This window comes from Nyctereutes procyonoides, unplaced genomic scaffold, assembly GCF_905146905.1.
Source record: "Nyctereutes procyonoides isolate TBG_1078 unplaced genomic scaffold, NYPRO_anot_genome, whole genome shotgun sequence".
Classification (NCBI taxonomy): Eukaryota; Metazoa; Chordata; class Mammalia; order Carnivora; family Canidae; genus Nyctereutes; species Nyctereutes procyonoides.
In genome coordinates, this window is record NW_026575046.1 from 59230206 (window position 1) to 59245221 (window position 15016).

The 15016-nt window shown below is 59.2% G+C and overlaps 1 protein-coding gene across 3 annotated transcripts in view; it reads right to left on the bottom strand.

Moving 5' to 3' along the window:
- The window catches only part of ZMIZ1 (zinc finger MIZ-type containing 1), a 230008-nt gene that overhangs the window by 91989 nt on the left and 123003 nt on the right, over positions 1-15016 (bottom strand). For all 3 annotated transcript variants that reach the window (XM_055325669.1, XM_055325671.1, XM_055325668.1), the window contains exons 6-7: positions 9420-9533; positions 2183-2288 (exon numbers count right to left, since the gene is read on the bottom strand). In XM_055325669.1, coding sequence (XP_055181644.1) covers positions 2183-2288; positions 9420-9533 — 220 coding nt within the window. The remainder of the gene's footprint in view (positions 1-2182; positions 2289-9419; positions 9534-15016) is intronic.

Below are 15016 nucleotides of genomic sequence, written 5' to 3' on the forward strand. Positions count from 1 at the left end.
CTTGGCCACCACCACCCTTGTCCGCAGCCATCTGCCAACCCACTCCCTGCATCTACGCGGCCCCTCCCCCTACACAAGCTGTTCCTCCTTCATAGCCAGAGTGATCTTTGCAAAATGAGAATTTAGCCATGTTCTTATCATTCATAGCACAGAAACCACAACCCTTGAGACAGGCCCTGTGTGTCTGACTGCTGTTGGTTCCTGCCTCTGGGCTCTGGAACCACTGCCCTTGTTTTAGTTCTGCCACAAAGCCATGCTTCCTTCTACCTCAGGACCTTTGTTCAGGCTGTTCCTTTTACCTGCGAAGAAGCCCTTCCTCTTCTTCTTTACCTATTTAACACGTCTCAATCTTCCGGGCTCAGGGAAGCCTTCCCACACCCCCGAGGGGTCTCACAGCATCCCTGCCTTACCCTTCATGGCACTTTCTAGAGCTTGAATTTACACACATGCACACCCACACACGGCTATGATTATTTGATGTTTTTCTTTCCTTCTAGACCGGGGTCAGGAAACCACAGACAATCACCTGATTTCATAAATGAGGTTTTATCAGGATTAGCCATACTCATCTGTTTACATATCGTCTAAGGTTGTTTCTGTGTAGCCTGTGAAGGCTAACCTATTTTCCTCTCCGGCTTTTCACGAAGTTTGCTGACCCCTGCTCTAGACTCGTTTCCTGAGGTTGAGCACATGCGTCGCTACCCCTCATCCTAACCCCGATCTGGCCAGGTTGTCCGCACAGAGCAGGTGCTCAACAGAGGCATGGATATAAATCCTTCCCGGATAAGTAACAATTCTTACCTTGTCAAAATCGTATTGACTTAAGTTATTATTAAAATTGCAGATTCAAAAAAAAAAAAAAAACCAAAAAACCCCTGCAGATTCCATTAGGAATAGACATCACTTATGATATTCCAAGACCATTCTTTGGCCAACAGCTCAATACAATGGCGACATCCCAACACAGCTGGCACAGCAAGGACTTTGGAGTAGCCACCGGCTAACCGTAACTGCACACACACCTCCCGCACTGCCCCACCTCGCATGCCCGGGCTCTGCAAACGTACACGGCGAGGAGCACGAACCCGCATTCAAGAGATTACAGGTTGAGCAGATTTATGAAAATACATCGTGAGACTCCTTTTACACCTTTTCATCCAGGCTGACTCTATGTCCACTCCAAAGAACTGATTGACGAATTCAGAGAAAACGTCTGTTTTATTGTCATACACAGGAAATAATTGATTTTGTTTTTTCTTTTTCAATGAATTGCTCTAACATAAAAAAAGGTTAACAACATCTGGACACTGCGTTTGGCACTGCACATCCATCTAGAACTTACAATGACCCCTCCAGGGTCAGTCTCACCGTCATTCCTGCCTTCCCAAGGAGATCAACTGAGGCTCAGAGGTCACACACTTGGCAAGTGACAGGGCCGGGCTGTCCCAGGTCTGTCAGAGTGAAAGCTTACACCACGCCCCCCGCTGAAGCAAGATCCTGAGGTTGGTGGGAAACGCGGAACCGTATCCTTGGTGTGCTTAAAGCCCTCACACACAGTGCGGCCGGCACGTTCTGCGGCCCACGTTTAACACAGAGGCAGGCGGTCCCATTGCGTGACCAAGTGGTGAGGGAGAAAGCTCCGCGAGTAGGCTTCTAGAACCTTGCACATACTGATTCACCCTTATTTTGTGTTTTATTTTAAATGCAAATGTTTTGAATGAACACAGAGGCGTGTCGGGGTGAAGCATGTCGACTCTAGAGGACAGGCCTGGGCTCAAACCCCAGTTCTGCCACTTTCCGGCTCTGTGACCTGGAGAAACCTCCTTGACTTCTCTGAGCCTCGGTCCCCTCATCTGTAAAATGGGGATGATCACAGCGCTTACGCCAAGGGGTCATTAGGGTGATGAAAGGAGAGGACGCCTGTCGGGTGTGGGTATGCTTGGGCCCCCGGCCGGCCCCGGGGCACCCCCGCGGATAAGAACACTGCCTGAGAGGAGGGACAGGCCTCAGCCGTGGGCCGCATAGCCCAGTGGACAAGCTGCTGCTCCCTGGAGGTTCACACCAGCCCTGGATGAACCGAGGCGCCAGCTGCGGGGTGGCCGGGGGGCATGCATCCGGGGTTAGAATCCGGTTATCCTCCCACCTCCCAGGAACATCTGTGGAACCACCAGCGGTCACCTACCCGCAGACTTGGGAGTGAACTTGTCTCGGTTCGCAGCACACACCGCCAGCAGTCTGTAACCGAGGTCCAGGTCAAAGCCTTGCTGAGCTGCCACCCGACTGACCACCTGCCAGAGAGAGAGAGGAAGGGCCTGGTGAGTCACTGCCGGCGCCAGGCCTCGGAGCCCGGAGTGGCGATGTGTCCATTCAGCAGGCGGGGCGGTGAGGCAGGCAGGCGAGGGCGAGTCCCCAAGGTCAGGCGTAGCTGAGACTCAAAGTGTGCCTTGCTCAGTCACTCAGCAAACGCGGACAAGCACCTCCTCCATGCCAGGCCCTGCGGTCCTGGCCCCTGCCCTCAGGGGTTTCTTGGCTGCTGAAGGACCTAACCCCAACCGCTGGACCCTGTGGCTTTTCAAGGACTCGCTGTGGCCACATTCCAAAAGGTGCTGTACCTTGCCTTTTGGATGGCTAGGGGCCAGGCCTCGCTCCCCCCCGGGGCAGCTCCCAAACTCCCTTCTAAGTCCCGGCCCGGGACGTCTCCCTCACCTAGCACCTCTCCCCATCCCTCCCTGAGCTCCTGCACCCACCTTTGTGGGTGCTTGCTGCCCTCACTATTGCAGGCATAGTCCTCACCCAGCGGCACTGGCCCCTCCTGAGTCAAAGCCTTTGCTTAAGGAGAAGCACGGATTTAGGACACACTGCTCCACGGAGCTTGAGCTTGGAGCTGCCTGACAGATCGCTAAGGCCTTTCCAGATGGACACACCTCTGCTCCCCAGGACTCAGCTCTGCGCCAGGCCCCCTGCAGCCTCTCAGGCCCAGAGACCGCAGGCCCGCACGCTCAGCAAGCACCTGCTGGCACACATAAGCGTGTCAACAGAACCTTGCTGACAGCTGTGTATCTGCAGCCCAGGGGTCCCTCCCTTCTTGAGAACCTCTGAAGTGTGGGCCAGACCGGGGAGAGGTGAGGGACTGGGAGGGCCGTCAGTCCCTGGGGGCAGTGTGGGGCAGGGCGCTCTGGGGGCCCATCCGGCTTCCCTCCTTCCCCGCCTGATCCCAGGTGTCCTGCCACAGCCTGACCTGCTCCCTCCTGCCCGCCTTCCTCATTAACGGCAGCAAAATTAGGTTTTCTTATGAACAAGGAAGGGCCTTGGAAGATGGAGTCTGTGCAGGAAGCAGCTGGAGCGGCCACGGCTGAGTGGGAAAGGAGTGCTCCCAGATGTGGGGGCTCGTGCTGTTGGGGGGGGTGGGGGGGAGACTCCGCCATCATGCCCCTAGGGATACCTGCTCCAGAGGTGCTCGGAGGACCTCAGGCTGCCATGGGGCTTAGTCTGGCCCCTGGAACCATTGGAGCAGGTGCCCAGTTATCTCCTCTGTATTTAAGGGTTCATTACAAGGGCTCCAGGCCTAAAAAGGCTGGGAAACCTGCAGATCTAGGCCAAGCCTGTCATTTAAAGAGCATGAACACTTAAGGCCTGGACAGAGGGCGTACAGGGAACCAGGCAGTAGCCGGTGCACCCTCCCTTCCCAGGACCACCACGGCCTCTTGGAATGGGGTGCTGTTTCCCCACCCCTCATCTCCTGGGATCTCCCAGGGCAGGGAGGAGAAAGGACTTCTCAGGGTGGAATGTTTGCTCAGCTTCTCTGCTGCAAACAGAAGCCTCTGACACAGAAGTTGTCTCTTCCCCCAGGCGTCTTTTCCACAGGCTCTATTTACTCCTCACTAAGGTTCTTAAGGCACCTGCTGTCCCCACACACACCCCTTGATCCAGAGGCTCTGGGCCACCTCAGGGCCAGCCATCCTCACTGTTCGTCTCACTGTCCAAGCAGAAAAACCAAGGCCACTAAGCTCTTTGCGGCCCGCTGATGGTTTCAGGTCTGGAGACAGGCACTCTCTGCAGTGGGCCTGAAAGGGTCCCTTTGGCTTAGATGGTGACAGTGGCGACCTTTTCTTTGGGTGGATTTGAGTGAGCACAGAGGAGTTGTTTGGACTTGTGCATCAGTGAGGCTGCTGTTGGTGGGAAATGTTGACACGGGCAGACAGCGCGCCTAACGAGAACGCTGGCTCCTCGGGAGCCTGAGCGAGAGCTTTGTCAGCCGTCAAGTGCCAAATTCTCCCAACAGCTACAGGAGGCGGTTTTACAGATGAGGAAACTGAGTACAGATATGAGACAGAGGTGAAGCATCTTGTCCATGATAGAGCCCAGATGCAGCCCCAAGCAGTCAGGCTGCCAAGACTGGGCTCTTCCCGTGAGCGGCTCTTTTTCAGCCCACAAGGAGTTAAGGCCATAACTCCCAACTGGCAGGGAGAGGAACCCTCAGGCCCTGTGTTGAGGGCAGGAAGGCAAAGGTCCCTCTGTTTGGCCAATACTGGCTAATCCAGTTGCTCTGGTTTAAAACACACACACACACACCAAAAAACTAGCTAAATTGAGCAAGAGGGGCCTGGTGCTGATCTGAGGGCTGTCCTGCGGGCCTGGGAATGTCTGCTTGTCACCGAATCCCGAGCCCCAGCGTTTACACGGGTCACTGGCAATGTCCACCTTTCACCAAGGCCCAGAGAGGGCAAGGCCTTGCTGAAAGTCAGCACAGTGCAGGTGTGGCTAGGCAGGACCCCAAGGCCTTCGAGGGCCTTAAGTACACACCCCGGCTTCTCTAGCCCAGCCTGGGACCCAGGTCAGTGTTGTGAGGCGGGTCTGATTGGCAGCGGTGGGGACGGTGGACTTGGGAGACCCCTCCTCCTCCAAGGCTGGCGGCAGCACTGCTGCTGCCCTCTGCTGGCCGCTGCTCTGCCGCTGGACCCTGGGGCCCAGGGGTCCGGACCCACAGGCCAGGGAGTCCAGCCCCTCGTGCCATGGGGACACTGAAGCCCGGAGATGACAGAGGGCGTGTGCTCAAGGTCACGCGGCCAGTTAGTCCAGTTAGTCCCGTCGAGGGAGTGTGCTGCCTTGAAAAGTGGTGAGCCTCCCACCCACGGAACAGGCTACGCTGTCCCGGAGACGCTAGACGGGGGACCGGCCCGTGACATGTGCGGCAGGGGACCTGGAGGCGGGCTGGCTGCACTGTCATCCCACCCCGACCTACACCCTGCGACGGAGGCCAGCTCCTCAACCCCTCTGAGCCTCAGGTTCCTCCTCTGTGGCCGGGGCTGGGTGTGTGAGCCCTGGAAGTTCCATGTGCCCCCCCAGTTCCATCCCGGGGCGCTCACAGAGCCCTCCAGGGCAGACCCTCTCCCCACTCGGCCAGCCCTCTCGGGGCAGGGGTGGGCAGGTACTTGTGGCTGTTGCTGTTGCCTGGGAATTGGGCACGGAGATGGGGTTCTGTTCTGGCACTTTCTAGCTGCTGTACCTCACCCAAGCGACTTAGCCTCTCTGGGCCTGTCGCCCTATCTGTGAAATGCCCTCCTAGTGCAGACGAGAGTCGTGGACCCAGCGCCCAGCTCGAGGAGCCCGGTGTGCACACCCTGAAGGCTGTCGCAGAGAATTCTCTGAGGCTCTGGGGAAGTCCTCCCTGGAGAGGGCACTGCCGTGTTAGGCTCGCTGGCTCTGTTCCTCTCCTTCCTGGCTCCCCCTTTCCATTCTCCAGCCTCCTCCTCTCTGTGCCTTGAGCATATGGAACTCGCCCCACCCCAGGGAGTGAGCCCGGGGAGGCCAGCTGGCGAGGGGGGCACCCGGAGAGGGGGCGCAGCCAGCTCGGTCAGGAAACACCTGGTGACCAGGGCCCACACCCTAAGCCCCCAGGAGAGGCCACAGGGCCCCTGCACCACTGCATTGTGGGGTCACAGGGCCTGAAGGGGAGAGCGGGGCAGGGGGCTGCTAGTGGCTCTTCACCCCAGGGCCTGGTCCCAGTAGGACAAAAATGTGCCCATTTATGGCTTGAGGCTAAGTGGTTTTTAATTTCTCTCCTGCAAGGAGGCCAAATTCCAAGGCGTTTCTTCCCAGGGGTCCCCTCGATCTGTCTCCTGGATGGGGAGGGGCGCGTGTGTTCAGGAGCCCAGAAGCTCTGTCCTGCTGAGGCCCCAGGGGACCTCTGACCTCCCGCATCCCCTCCCTGCCCATGGGACACGGCTGGGGCTGAGGATGTGCAGGGGGACAGGAGGACCTGAAGCAGGGCCCGGTGGGAAGTCGGGGGGGGGGTCAGGAGGACCAGCCTGGGATGTAGCAAGCAGGCTGCTGCCCTTTTTTCAGCTCTCGTTTGTAAAGCAGAAGTGACGATGCCGTCCCTGTCCGGCCCGCAGGGTCTTCAGAGGGATGCCAGGAGACAGGGCCCAGGAATCCCTGGGCACCCAGGGGGTCACTGTGACCTCCCCCTGCCTCGCATGTCCCTGCTGCTGGCTCTGCTGAGCTCCAAGTGACAGTCAAACGCAACATCTCTGCAACCGTGGCAGGTGAGCCAAGGGCCCCTTTGTGGCCACACAGCAGGCCAGAGCGGCGGGGGTCAAAGCCCACCACTGGGCCAAGCGTGTGGCTCAAGCTGTCTGGCGATGAGGAGAGGCCCAGAAGAGCGGGTACTGTGCTTCTGTCCACACCGTTGTCCCTGCCCCAGAAGCCACAGCCACCCCGCTGTCTAGTCAGATCCTACAGGCTCCTCCCTGGGTTCCCTCCTCCAGGAAGACCTCCCAAATCCCTCTAGCCTATCCTCTAGGATGCTCCCCTTCAGAGCTCCTGTCCTCACATAAATCATACCCTATCACTCACCAGCTTAAGACCCTCCAAGGCCCCCCCCCATCACCCTTCATATAACATCTGAGCTCTTTTCCCTCGACTGTCACATCCTGCGTTGGCTTCTTTCTGCTACCCTCTTAGACCTCATCTTGTATCCTTCTCCCTCCTGTGCTCCAGCCATCTGAGAATCTGACACTTCTTCCTTTCTCTATTTCTCTATTTATTTATTTGAGAGAGAGCGAGAGCTAGAGCGAGCATGCACAAGCAGGGGAAGGGGCAGAGAGAGAGAGAGAATATCCAAGGAGACTGAACCCAACACTGGGGCTCCATCTCCTGAGCTGTGAATGTCAGGACCTGAGCCAAGGATCCTTAACTGACGGAGCTGCCCAGGCGCCCCCTGAGACTTCCTCCCGTTCCTTGAACAAATCAAGCCTCGGGACCTTTGTGCCAGCAGTTCACTCTGCCAGGAGCACCCTCCCCTCTCACGGCTGACTCCTTCTGGCCATTCCGGTCTCAGCTGGGGGTCGCCTCCTCGGGAAAGTCCTCCTGACCAGCACCCCACCCCTCTCAGGGGCGCTGGCTTATGTCCTCATTTGCTCCTTCAGTGTCTGCCTCCCCCGTCCCCCCTGGAACGCACACGGAGACGGTCCGCTGTGCTTACATGGGAGGGTCTGCATGGTCACCCGTGAGCACAGTGCCTCGGTGAACGTCTGTCAACTGAGTAAATGAATGAGAGGGCTGGGGCAGGCCTGCTTACCGGTCATCTGGTGCCCCGTGCCCACCCTGCCTGCCCAGGGCCATAGCGTGACTCAGCTCTGAATCCCTATATCCCAGGCAGGGGCAGGCTCGGGGCGGGGTGCTGGGGGTGGTGGCAGCCAGTGTGGCCACACCCTGTGTGCGGCCCCCACCTCCTACGTCACTTATGGCTGTCAGCAGCTGGGGTGGAAATGGCGGGGGGGGGAGGCTGGTAACATCTGTCCTTGCCTATGGGGCTTAGCCTGAACCAGGGTTCCTGCAAAGAGGATTAAGGGAGCTGGAAGAGGGAGGGGCGCCCAGTGGGCTGGAGGATGGGGAGGGTGGGGCAGTGTAGGCAGCCGCCTGCTTTGGCCTGGTGGTTCCAAAGCAGCAGATGGCATCGGCCTCGGACAAACAGAGGAGCCCTGAGGGTCTCAGCGGCATCCCTGGCTGACGTCCTGACTGGCCAGGAGCGTTTCCTCTAGAGGCCAAGAGGTCACGGGCCACTTTTGACGGGCTGTGCGACCTTGGGAAGCCATCCCAGCAAGCCTCCGCTTCCTCCTCTATAAAATGGGGGTGATGGCAGGGCCTGCCTCATGCAGCGTGAGGACTTGGGTGAGAAGGAGTGTGTAGTGGGCCAGGCGCAGTGGCAGGCACAGAGGGGCGCTTTGTGATGATGGCCCATGACAATGTCACTCCTGTTCCAGGCCTTTCGCCTCCCTCCTATCCGGAGCTTTTCAGAGAACACGGTACCCCCGCTCTTTACCTATCATTCCTTCCTGGCCGGGCATCGACCTGGGCGCCCTCCTCCCCAGCCTGGGTACCTGTGTTCTCCTCAGAGCTGACTCGGGGCCTTCTGACGCCCTCGCTGGCCACCAAGGCTCCCTCATGCTTATGGAGGCAGGTCACATGGCCGGGGTCATTCACCGGCAGCGAGCTCCTTCCACGAGGCTGTCAGGTGGCAAGCTCCGAGCTTGGCCCATCATGCCATGAGCTCCGGGCCTGGCCTCTGCCCAGCCTGTGTTCTAGGCTCGTAACCGAGCTGAGTGATCGTCAGCTCTCTGGGTTCTGCTGTCCGTCTGGGCCTTTGCATCTGCTGTTCCAAGTGCCTAGAACTTGCTCACTCTGCTCAGCGGCTCGGGAACTCCCGCGGAGGTGTCTGGGGCGCCTCCCCTGGGTTTGTCACCAGCCGCCCCCCCTCCCAGCAGCCAGCGCTTCTCTTTCTTGGTGCTGCTTCCCCTCGCCCACAGTGCTCTCGGCCTCCTCTCTTTCCGCATCGGGGTCCCCCACTACAGAGGGACTCCGGCTTGGCAAAGTCTTCTGTGGTTTCCCAGGACTTAGCAGAGGGGATCATATGTGATAAATGAGGGGTCAATCAGTGTTTATTTGGATAGATGGATGGATATAATAGAAACTCAATTAAGGCTTCTGTAAATGGTTAGAAGGACAGAAAACTATAGAAAGAGCTCCACTGACGTTTGCCCAACCACATGAATGAATGAGTGCATAAAAGGATGGCTAGAAACCCTCCAGGACTCTGCTTTGTTTATGGTGGAACATTTGTCTCCTCAGACTTGGAACTGCCCCCCGGTGGCCCCGTGCCTTCCCATCAAGTGTGGGGAGCCCACATCATCCTGAGGACGGTGTCTCCCCATCAGACTAGTTTCCCTGCAGGTATATGTTGGAGGGGGGTGCACACAGAAGGGCTGTCCCCTCCAGCACTGGTGTCTTTCTATCTCTCATCCTCTGTTGTCTGTGGCCTCTCCGACACCTGGACAAGTGCACGACCCCCACCTCCACCCGGGGTATCCTCCCTGGACGCAAGTGCAGGTTGCGGGTAGTGAGGAGCGGTGCAGACTCACCGTCAAACAGCCCATCAGGCTCTGCTCGAAGGGCCGCTGGAAGGCTCGCGGGTCTCCACACCAGTCCAGCAGCTCCGTGGCGGCATTGTGGAAGTTGGCAGGGTTCTGTAAGTGCTGCAGGAGAGGGAAGAAGGCAGCATGAAGCTCCAGCAATGAGGCTGGCAGGGTGATATGGGGGTGTGGGGCCGCAAGGACCCCAGGCCTCCCTGGGGATGACACTCAAAGAAAGGGGTGGGCCGGGATGAAGGAACCTTCTCAAACAACCTGTCATTCATTTTCTCTGTGCATCCATCCCACTCGATTCCTGCAGGATGGGGATTAGTAGCCCCACTGCAAAGACAGGAAAATCAAGGTATAGAGAAAGGCAATTATAGTAGTGATCTGGATGCTGGCAGAGGGGGCAGGTGACCTCTATAGGGCTCAGGAGGGTGGCTGGTGGCCCCCATACTTGGGGGCTGGCTCTCCCCGAGCCAGGGCAGGCTAGCCCTGGAAATTCCTTCTTGATGAGGCCCTCTCCCGCTAACCACCACCACCACCACCACCGCCGCCACCGCCACCGCCACCGCCACTGCCCCCGCCCAGGTCTGGACGTCCACCAGCTCTGGCTTCAGGGGAAGCTTTGCCATGGTCAAATAGGGCGGGGGTCAGGTGGGTCAGACAGAGGTCTCTGGGCCCAAACCCAGCCGGGGAGTTAAACTACAAGCACGCTGCATCCCCGAGATTCTCACACCAGGGTCTGGTGTACGTGGCTTAGCTCCCCAAAACCGCATTTCCCAGGCCCAGTCTGGCCAGGCTCAGGGGCTGCTGGCAGTGTTGGGAGGGGTCCACGCCTGAGCTCAAGCCCCCCCCCGCCCCCCCAGATGTCAGGGCACCTGAGTCGACAGAGACTGAATCTTGGTGCCAAGGCCTCTAGATCCTGCTTCAGACCCAGGCCACAGGGCTGCCAGGGTGGGCGGGGTGGCTTCATTCTCTGACACCTGCCCAGGTCTTCCCAGGCCCCGCTGAGTCGAGCCCTAGCCCAGAAGACGAGCAACTGGCACAGGGTCACACAGCAGGTGAGGGGCAGAGCTGGGATTCCAGCAATGGGCGTCACCGCCTGTGGGTCCTCCAGCGGGGCCCCTAGGGTGTGTCTGCAAGGGTCGGAGCATAAGCCAACTGCAAGGGGGACGGTGGGACTGTCTAAGGCCCTGTTGCCTTGGTGCCAGGACACACAGGCACTTCCCCTGGGCGGCCACTTTATCCCAGCCCACGGCTCGCTCTGCCTTGGAGCCAAGGCCGGGAGGGGACTTAGCAGCTGCCAGGTCTCAGCACTGGGAAGGAACGGAATGTGCGGTGGGAGCTCCGGGGGGCCAGGGCCCTGGGGGCTCCCTCTGCCTTCACCCCCTGCTAGCTGCGGACCCACGGCAGTCCCTCGCCTTCCCGAACCTCAGTCGTCCCATCTGTAAAAGGGGGATGACAGATCACAGCTTGCGGGTGGGGATTTTTATTTCTTCCGTGTAGGGTTTCGTGACAATCCTTACAACGTGGTTTACGCAGGAAAGATTTAAAAATGGATGAAAGGCAGTGAAGTGAATTAGAACAGGGTGCCCCTGGGGAAGGGAGCCACAGAGGGGAGAAGAGGGCGAGGTCACGGGGCTGGGGAGGGTTAGAGGTGAGGCTCATGCGGCCCCGGTGGGCGCCTGGTGCGTGGGGTGCTCCCAAGTGGGGCTGCCCTTGGCCCTGACTCGGGCTCCCGGAGGCTCCCCTGGAAGCACAGCTGCGCTCGGCTGCCCTCGGCCCTGGCTCACACTCGCTCCTTCTGCAGAGGCAGAGCTCCCGCACTTGATGTGGAGACACGGAGGAAGGGGCCCCTGTGAGGGCAGCGGGGGTCCTCGCCCCAGCCTCCTGTGCTCGCTCCCTAACCTGTGCCCCTTCTGAGGCTGCAGGTGGCCGTCGGGCTCCATGTGCAAAGCCATGCAAATTGGCTAATTCCCTGCCCAGCAGCCTCTCTGGGCTAACTGAGTTATTCCGTTTATTTACGTGATGTCACACCCAATTAGCAGGGTCAGCAGCCACCACATGCTGCCTGCCCATAGCACCCTCACCCTCGGCACCCCGCTTGGGGCTCTAGGCTCACAAGTGGCTTCTGAGGCCGGTCTCGGGGGCCCGGTTTTGTTCTGGCCCGTGAGCATGCAGCCTTCCGTAGCACGCCCAGCCCACCTCCATGCCTCTCCACCCTTGCAAGGCCAGCCAGCCCAGGCAGCCTTCGGCTTGGGCTCTGGGTGGCCACCAGTGGGCGCGACTCATTGGCAGAAAGAACACAGGCATCCCGCTCAGTGGCTCTGTGGCCTTGGCCCAGCCCCTCCCCTCTCTGTGCTTCTGTTTCTCTTTTGACCATGAGGTCACTGGACTGCGCAGCAATATGTGACCTGGATCCGACTCTATCTCAGCCACTGAGCCACACGGGCCTGGGCGGGTTCCTGGGGACCCCTCATCGGTAAGATGCGGCAGTGACAGCCCGCAGGGCTGCTCCACGGTGTAGGAGCAATTTAAATGTTGACATCCCCATTATGGAGTAGGTGCCAGGTCCAGACTGCTACTGCTCTGACCTCTGCACAGTTCCTTCTTCCCATGAGTCTCTTGAGAGAAGAAATAGTGCCCCGTTCACCTCTGGAACTCGTAAGGCTGGCACAAGGCCAGGCCCACGCAGAAACGGTTGGTGAGCAGTTAACTGGCCAAAGGACGGTCCCCCTGTGGTGGAGGCCGGCAACCTGGCCGCTTCAGAACAGGTCCCTACTGGCATGTGGAGTGGCCAGGGCTGGGTGCGGGGAGCTTGGCCAGCCTTCGATGGTCTGGGGACAGGAGCACAGGTTTAAATCATAGGTAGAAGCCTCCCTGGGTGTGGCCATGACTGGGTACTAATGCCTCACCTCCCACTAGCCAGTCTGCCTATCTCCACAATTCCTAAGAAGATCTGGGCTATATCCACTGGCCCCTGAGTCTGTTGCGGGGGGGATTAGGGGACACCAGAGCCCAGACCTGTTGGATTGGCTACCCAGACCAAGTGATGAATGCATCTTCTGATTAGTTCATCTGTGAATCAAACAACCTGTCCATCCATCCAAAAATGAATCAGTCCATCCATCCATCCTCTTGCCCATCTACCCATTCGACCATTCGCTACTTTATTCATTTCCCATCCATCCATTCATCTACCTACCTACCTATCTATCCATCCAGAAGTTATCCAACCTCCTGTCCATCCATTCATCCATCCATGTATCCATCCATCATCTGTATCTACCTGCCTGACTGCCCATCCCTGTGTCTATCCATCCACCCTTTCACTCATTCCCTTAGCTATCCATCGATCAGTTCATCCCTGCTCCCCCTCAACTCATGTGGGCCCTGGCCTGGGTGCTGTGTTAGGCTCTGCTGACTTTGAGATGAATACAGCACATCCTCTGCCCCCATGGAACTCAACCTGGTGGGAGGCCTGATATGTGCCCCACAGGGCCTGTGTCTCAAAGGCGAAAGAGCAGGTGGGTGAGGCAGCTGGGTGCCCAGGAAGCAGTGGGGCTCAGAGATGGGGGGGTGCAGGTGCTCAGAAGGGCCCGTGGGGCTGGGGGAGGTCGCTGTGCAGGAATTAGCCCATGTGTGTGGCTTTGCACATGCAGCCCAGACGTGTCTGTGACCGCTGAGTGGGGTGCATTGTAGAGAGGGCATTGGTTCTTCCAGTACCCGGGGTGGAGAGCGGGGAAAGGCAGTGGAGCCCGAGGCCTGGAGGGAGGAGAGGCAGCAGGGTGCTTGGGGGAAGGCAAGTGTCAGCAATGGCTAGAACCAGGGTGGGGTGAGGTGGGGTGGGGTGGGGGAACCTGTGCCATGGAAGTGAGGCAGGCCTGGGAGTCTGAGGCTGCACAGCTCCCCCCGCGAGCCACAGAGCCACCAGCCAGAGCTAGGCACAGCCAGCACATCTGTCATCCTCAGAGCACGCAGACCTGCTCGCCTTTCTCTTCTGATTAGGATAGAGGACGTCTGAGAATCAACAGTCTTCAGCCAGACGCGGCGCCCTCTGGGGCAGCGGTGGAGCAGACAGACGTTAAGTGCTGGGCTGTGTCTGACCGGAGGTGTGGAGGGGGATGTGGGGGGTGTAGGGAGCTCTGGATGGCTCGGTGGGGGGGGGGGGACCCTTGCAAGTGCACCGGGGTCAGGCTCCAGCGCACATCCGTGTGTTCACACATGCTCACGTGCGTGTGTTACGGGCAGGCCCGGGGAGGCGGCTGAGATCCCTGGGCTTCCAGCTGCCCTGGCCCACGCAGGCCGGGAGTCTACTCTGATGCCATTCTATAGACCGAGTGGGGTGAAGGGGCAACGTCATCAGAGGACTGATGGGAGCTAGCAAGACTGGCTGACTGGTAAATCTGAGCTCTGTGGCCATGCTTCGAGGGCGCAGAGGGCGCCCTGATGTCTAGGGGTGCAGAGGCAGGCCTGGGAGAAAGGTCAGGTCATGAGCAGACCTCAGAGGGAGCCGCATGCCTGGTGTCAGGAGGGGCTCACGCACCTGTACCGTGGTGGGGGGGATGGGGGCCACTGGGAGCGGATCCCTCGGGGCCAGGAGAAGCCCTGCAGAGCCTGGAGGAGGAGGAGGAGGAGGAGGAGGTGGCGGCGGCGAGCACGGGGCTGGAGGGAGCCACCGTCTGGCTTCTATTCCGTGACCGTGAGCAGAGGCGTAATTGGCGTTTGGGGGAGCTGTTGGGGCTGAGTTCAATCTGTAACAAGTCTCCAATTTCCTCTCAGACCCTGCCCGGGCTTCCGAGGGAGCTCTGCTTGATGCTTATGAGAGGACATGCGCCCTCGTTCCCGAGGACGGGCCTCAGCTCTGCCGGGCCTCAGGGTGGGCTCAGGGAGGGCAGGCAGCAGGGGCCAGGGACCAGAACGTCCCACTAAGCCACCTAAGCCAGGGCCCTCACCCTGGTGCTTGCCTGTCTGCTGCTGAGACATGGAGGACAACAGCCCCTGCTGCCCTGGGACAGCCCGGACCCATGTGACAGCTGGGGAAACAGGCTCAGAGACACAAAGGGACAGGCCTAAGACCACACTGTGGGCACATGGGGGAGTGAGGGTGTGTGCCCAGGTCTCTCTGACGTCAAAGTCTGTGCCCCTCCTACCATATTGCTCCTTCCCGGAGAAAAATAACACTCAGGAAGTCTGCAGACACTGCAAAGCTGCAAGAAGCCTGCGCCCAGGGGACAGTGCGCCACCCCTGGTCAACACTGGGGGGCGCCCGCCAGCCCGGGCTCCACCAGGATCCTTAAAGCTGGGGGGGGGGGCTCCGAGCCCACCTGGACGCCCCTGCCCCCCAGACAGGATGCTGGTAGGCACATCGCCTCTTGAGCGTGGTGTGAGCATCGGCGGGAGCGGCCGTCCTCGGGGAGGAGAGCCCTCCCAGCACAAGTGAGGCTGGGCCGTGACTTCAGCTGACTCCCTTCCCTTCCCCGTGCCTCAGTTTCCTTCCCCGTAAGATGATCTATTTCCCAGAACTTTCTTCTGTTTCTTTATAGAGAAACCCTGGAGCACAGGGGCAGGGGGCTTAGGTCTGGGAAGGAGCCTGAGCACTT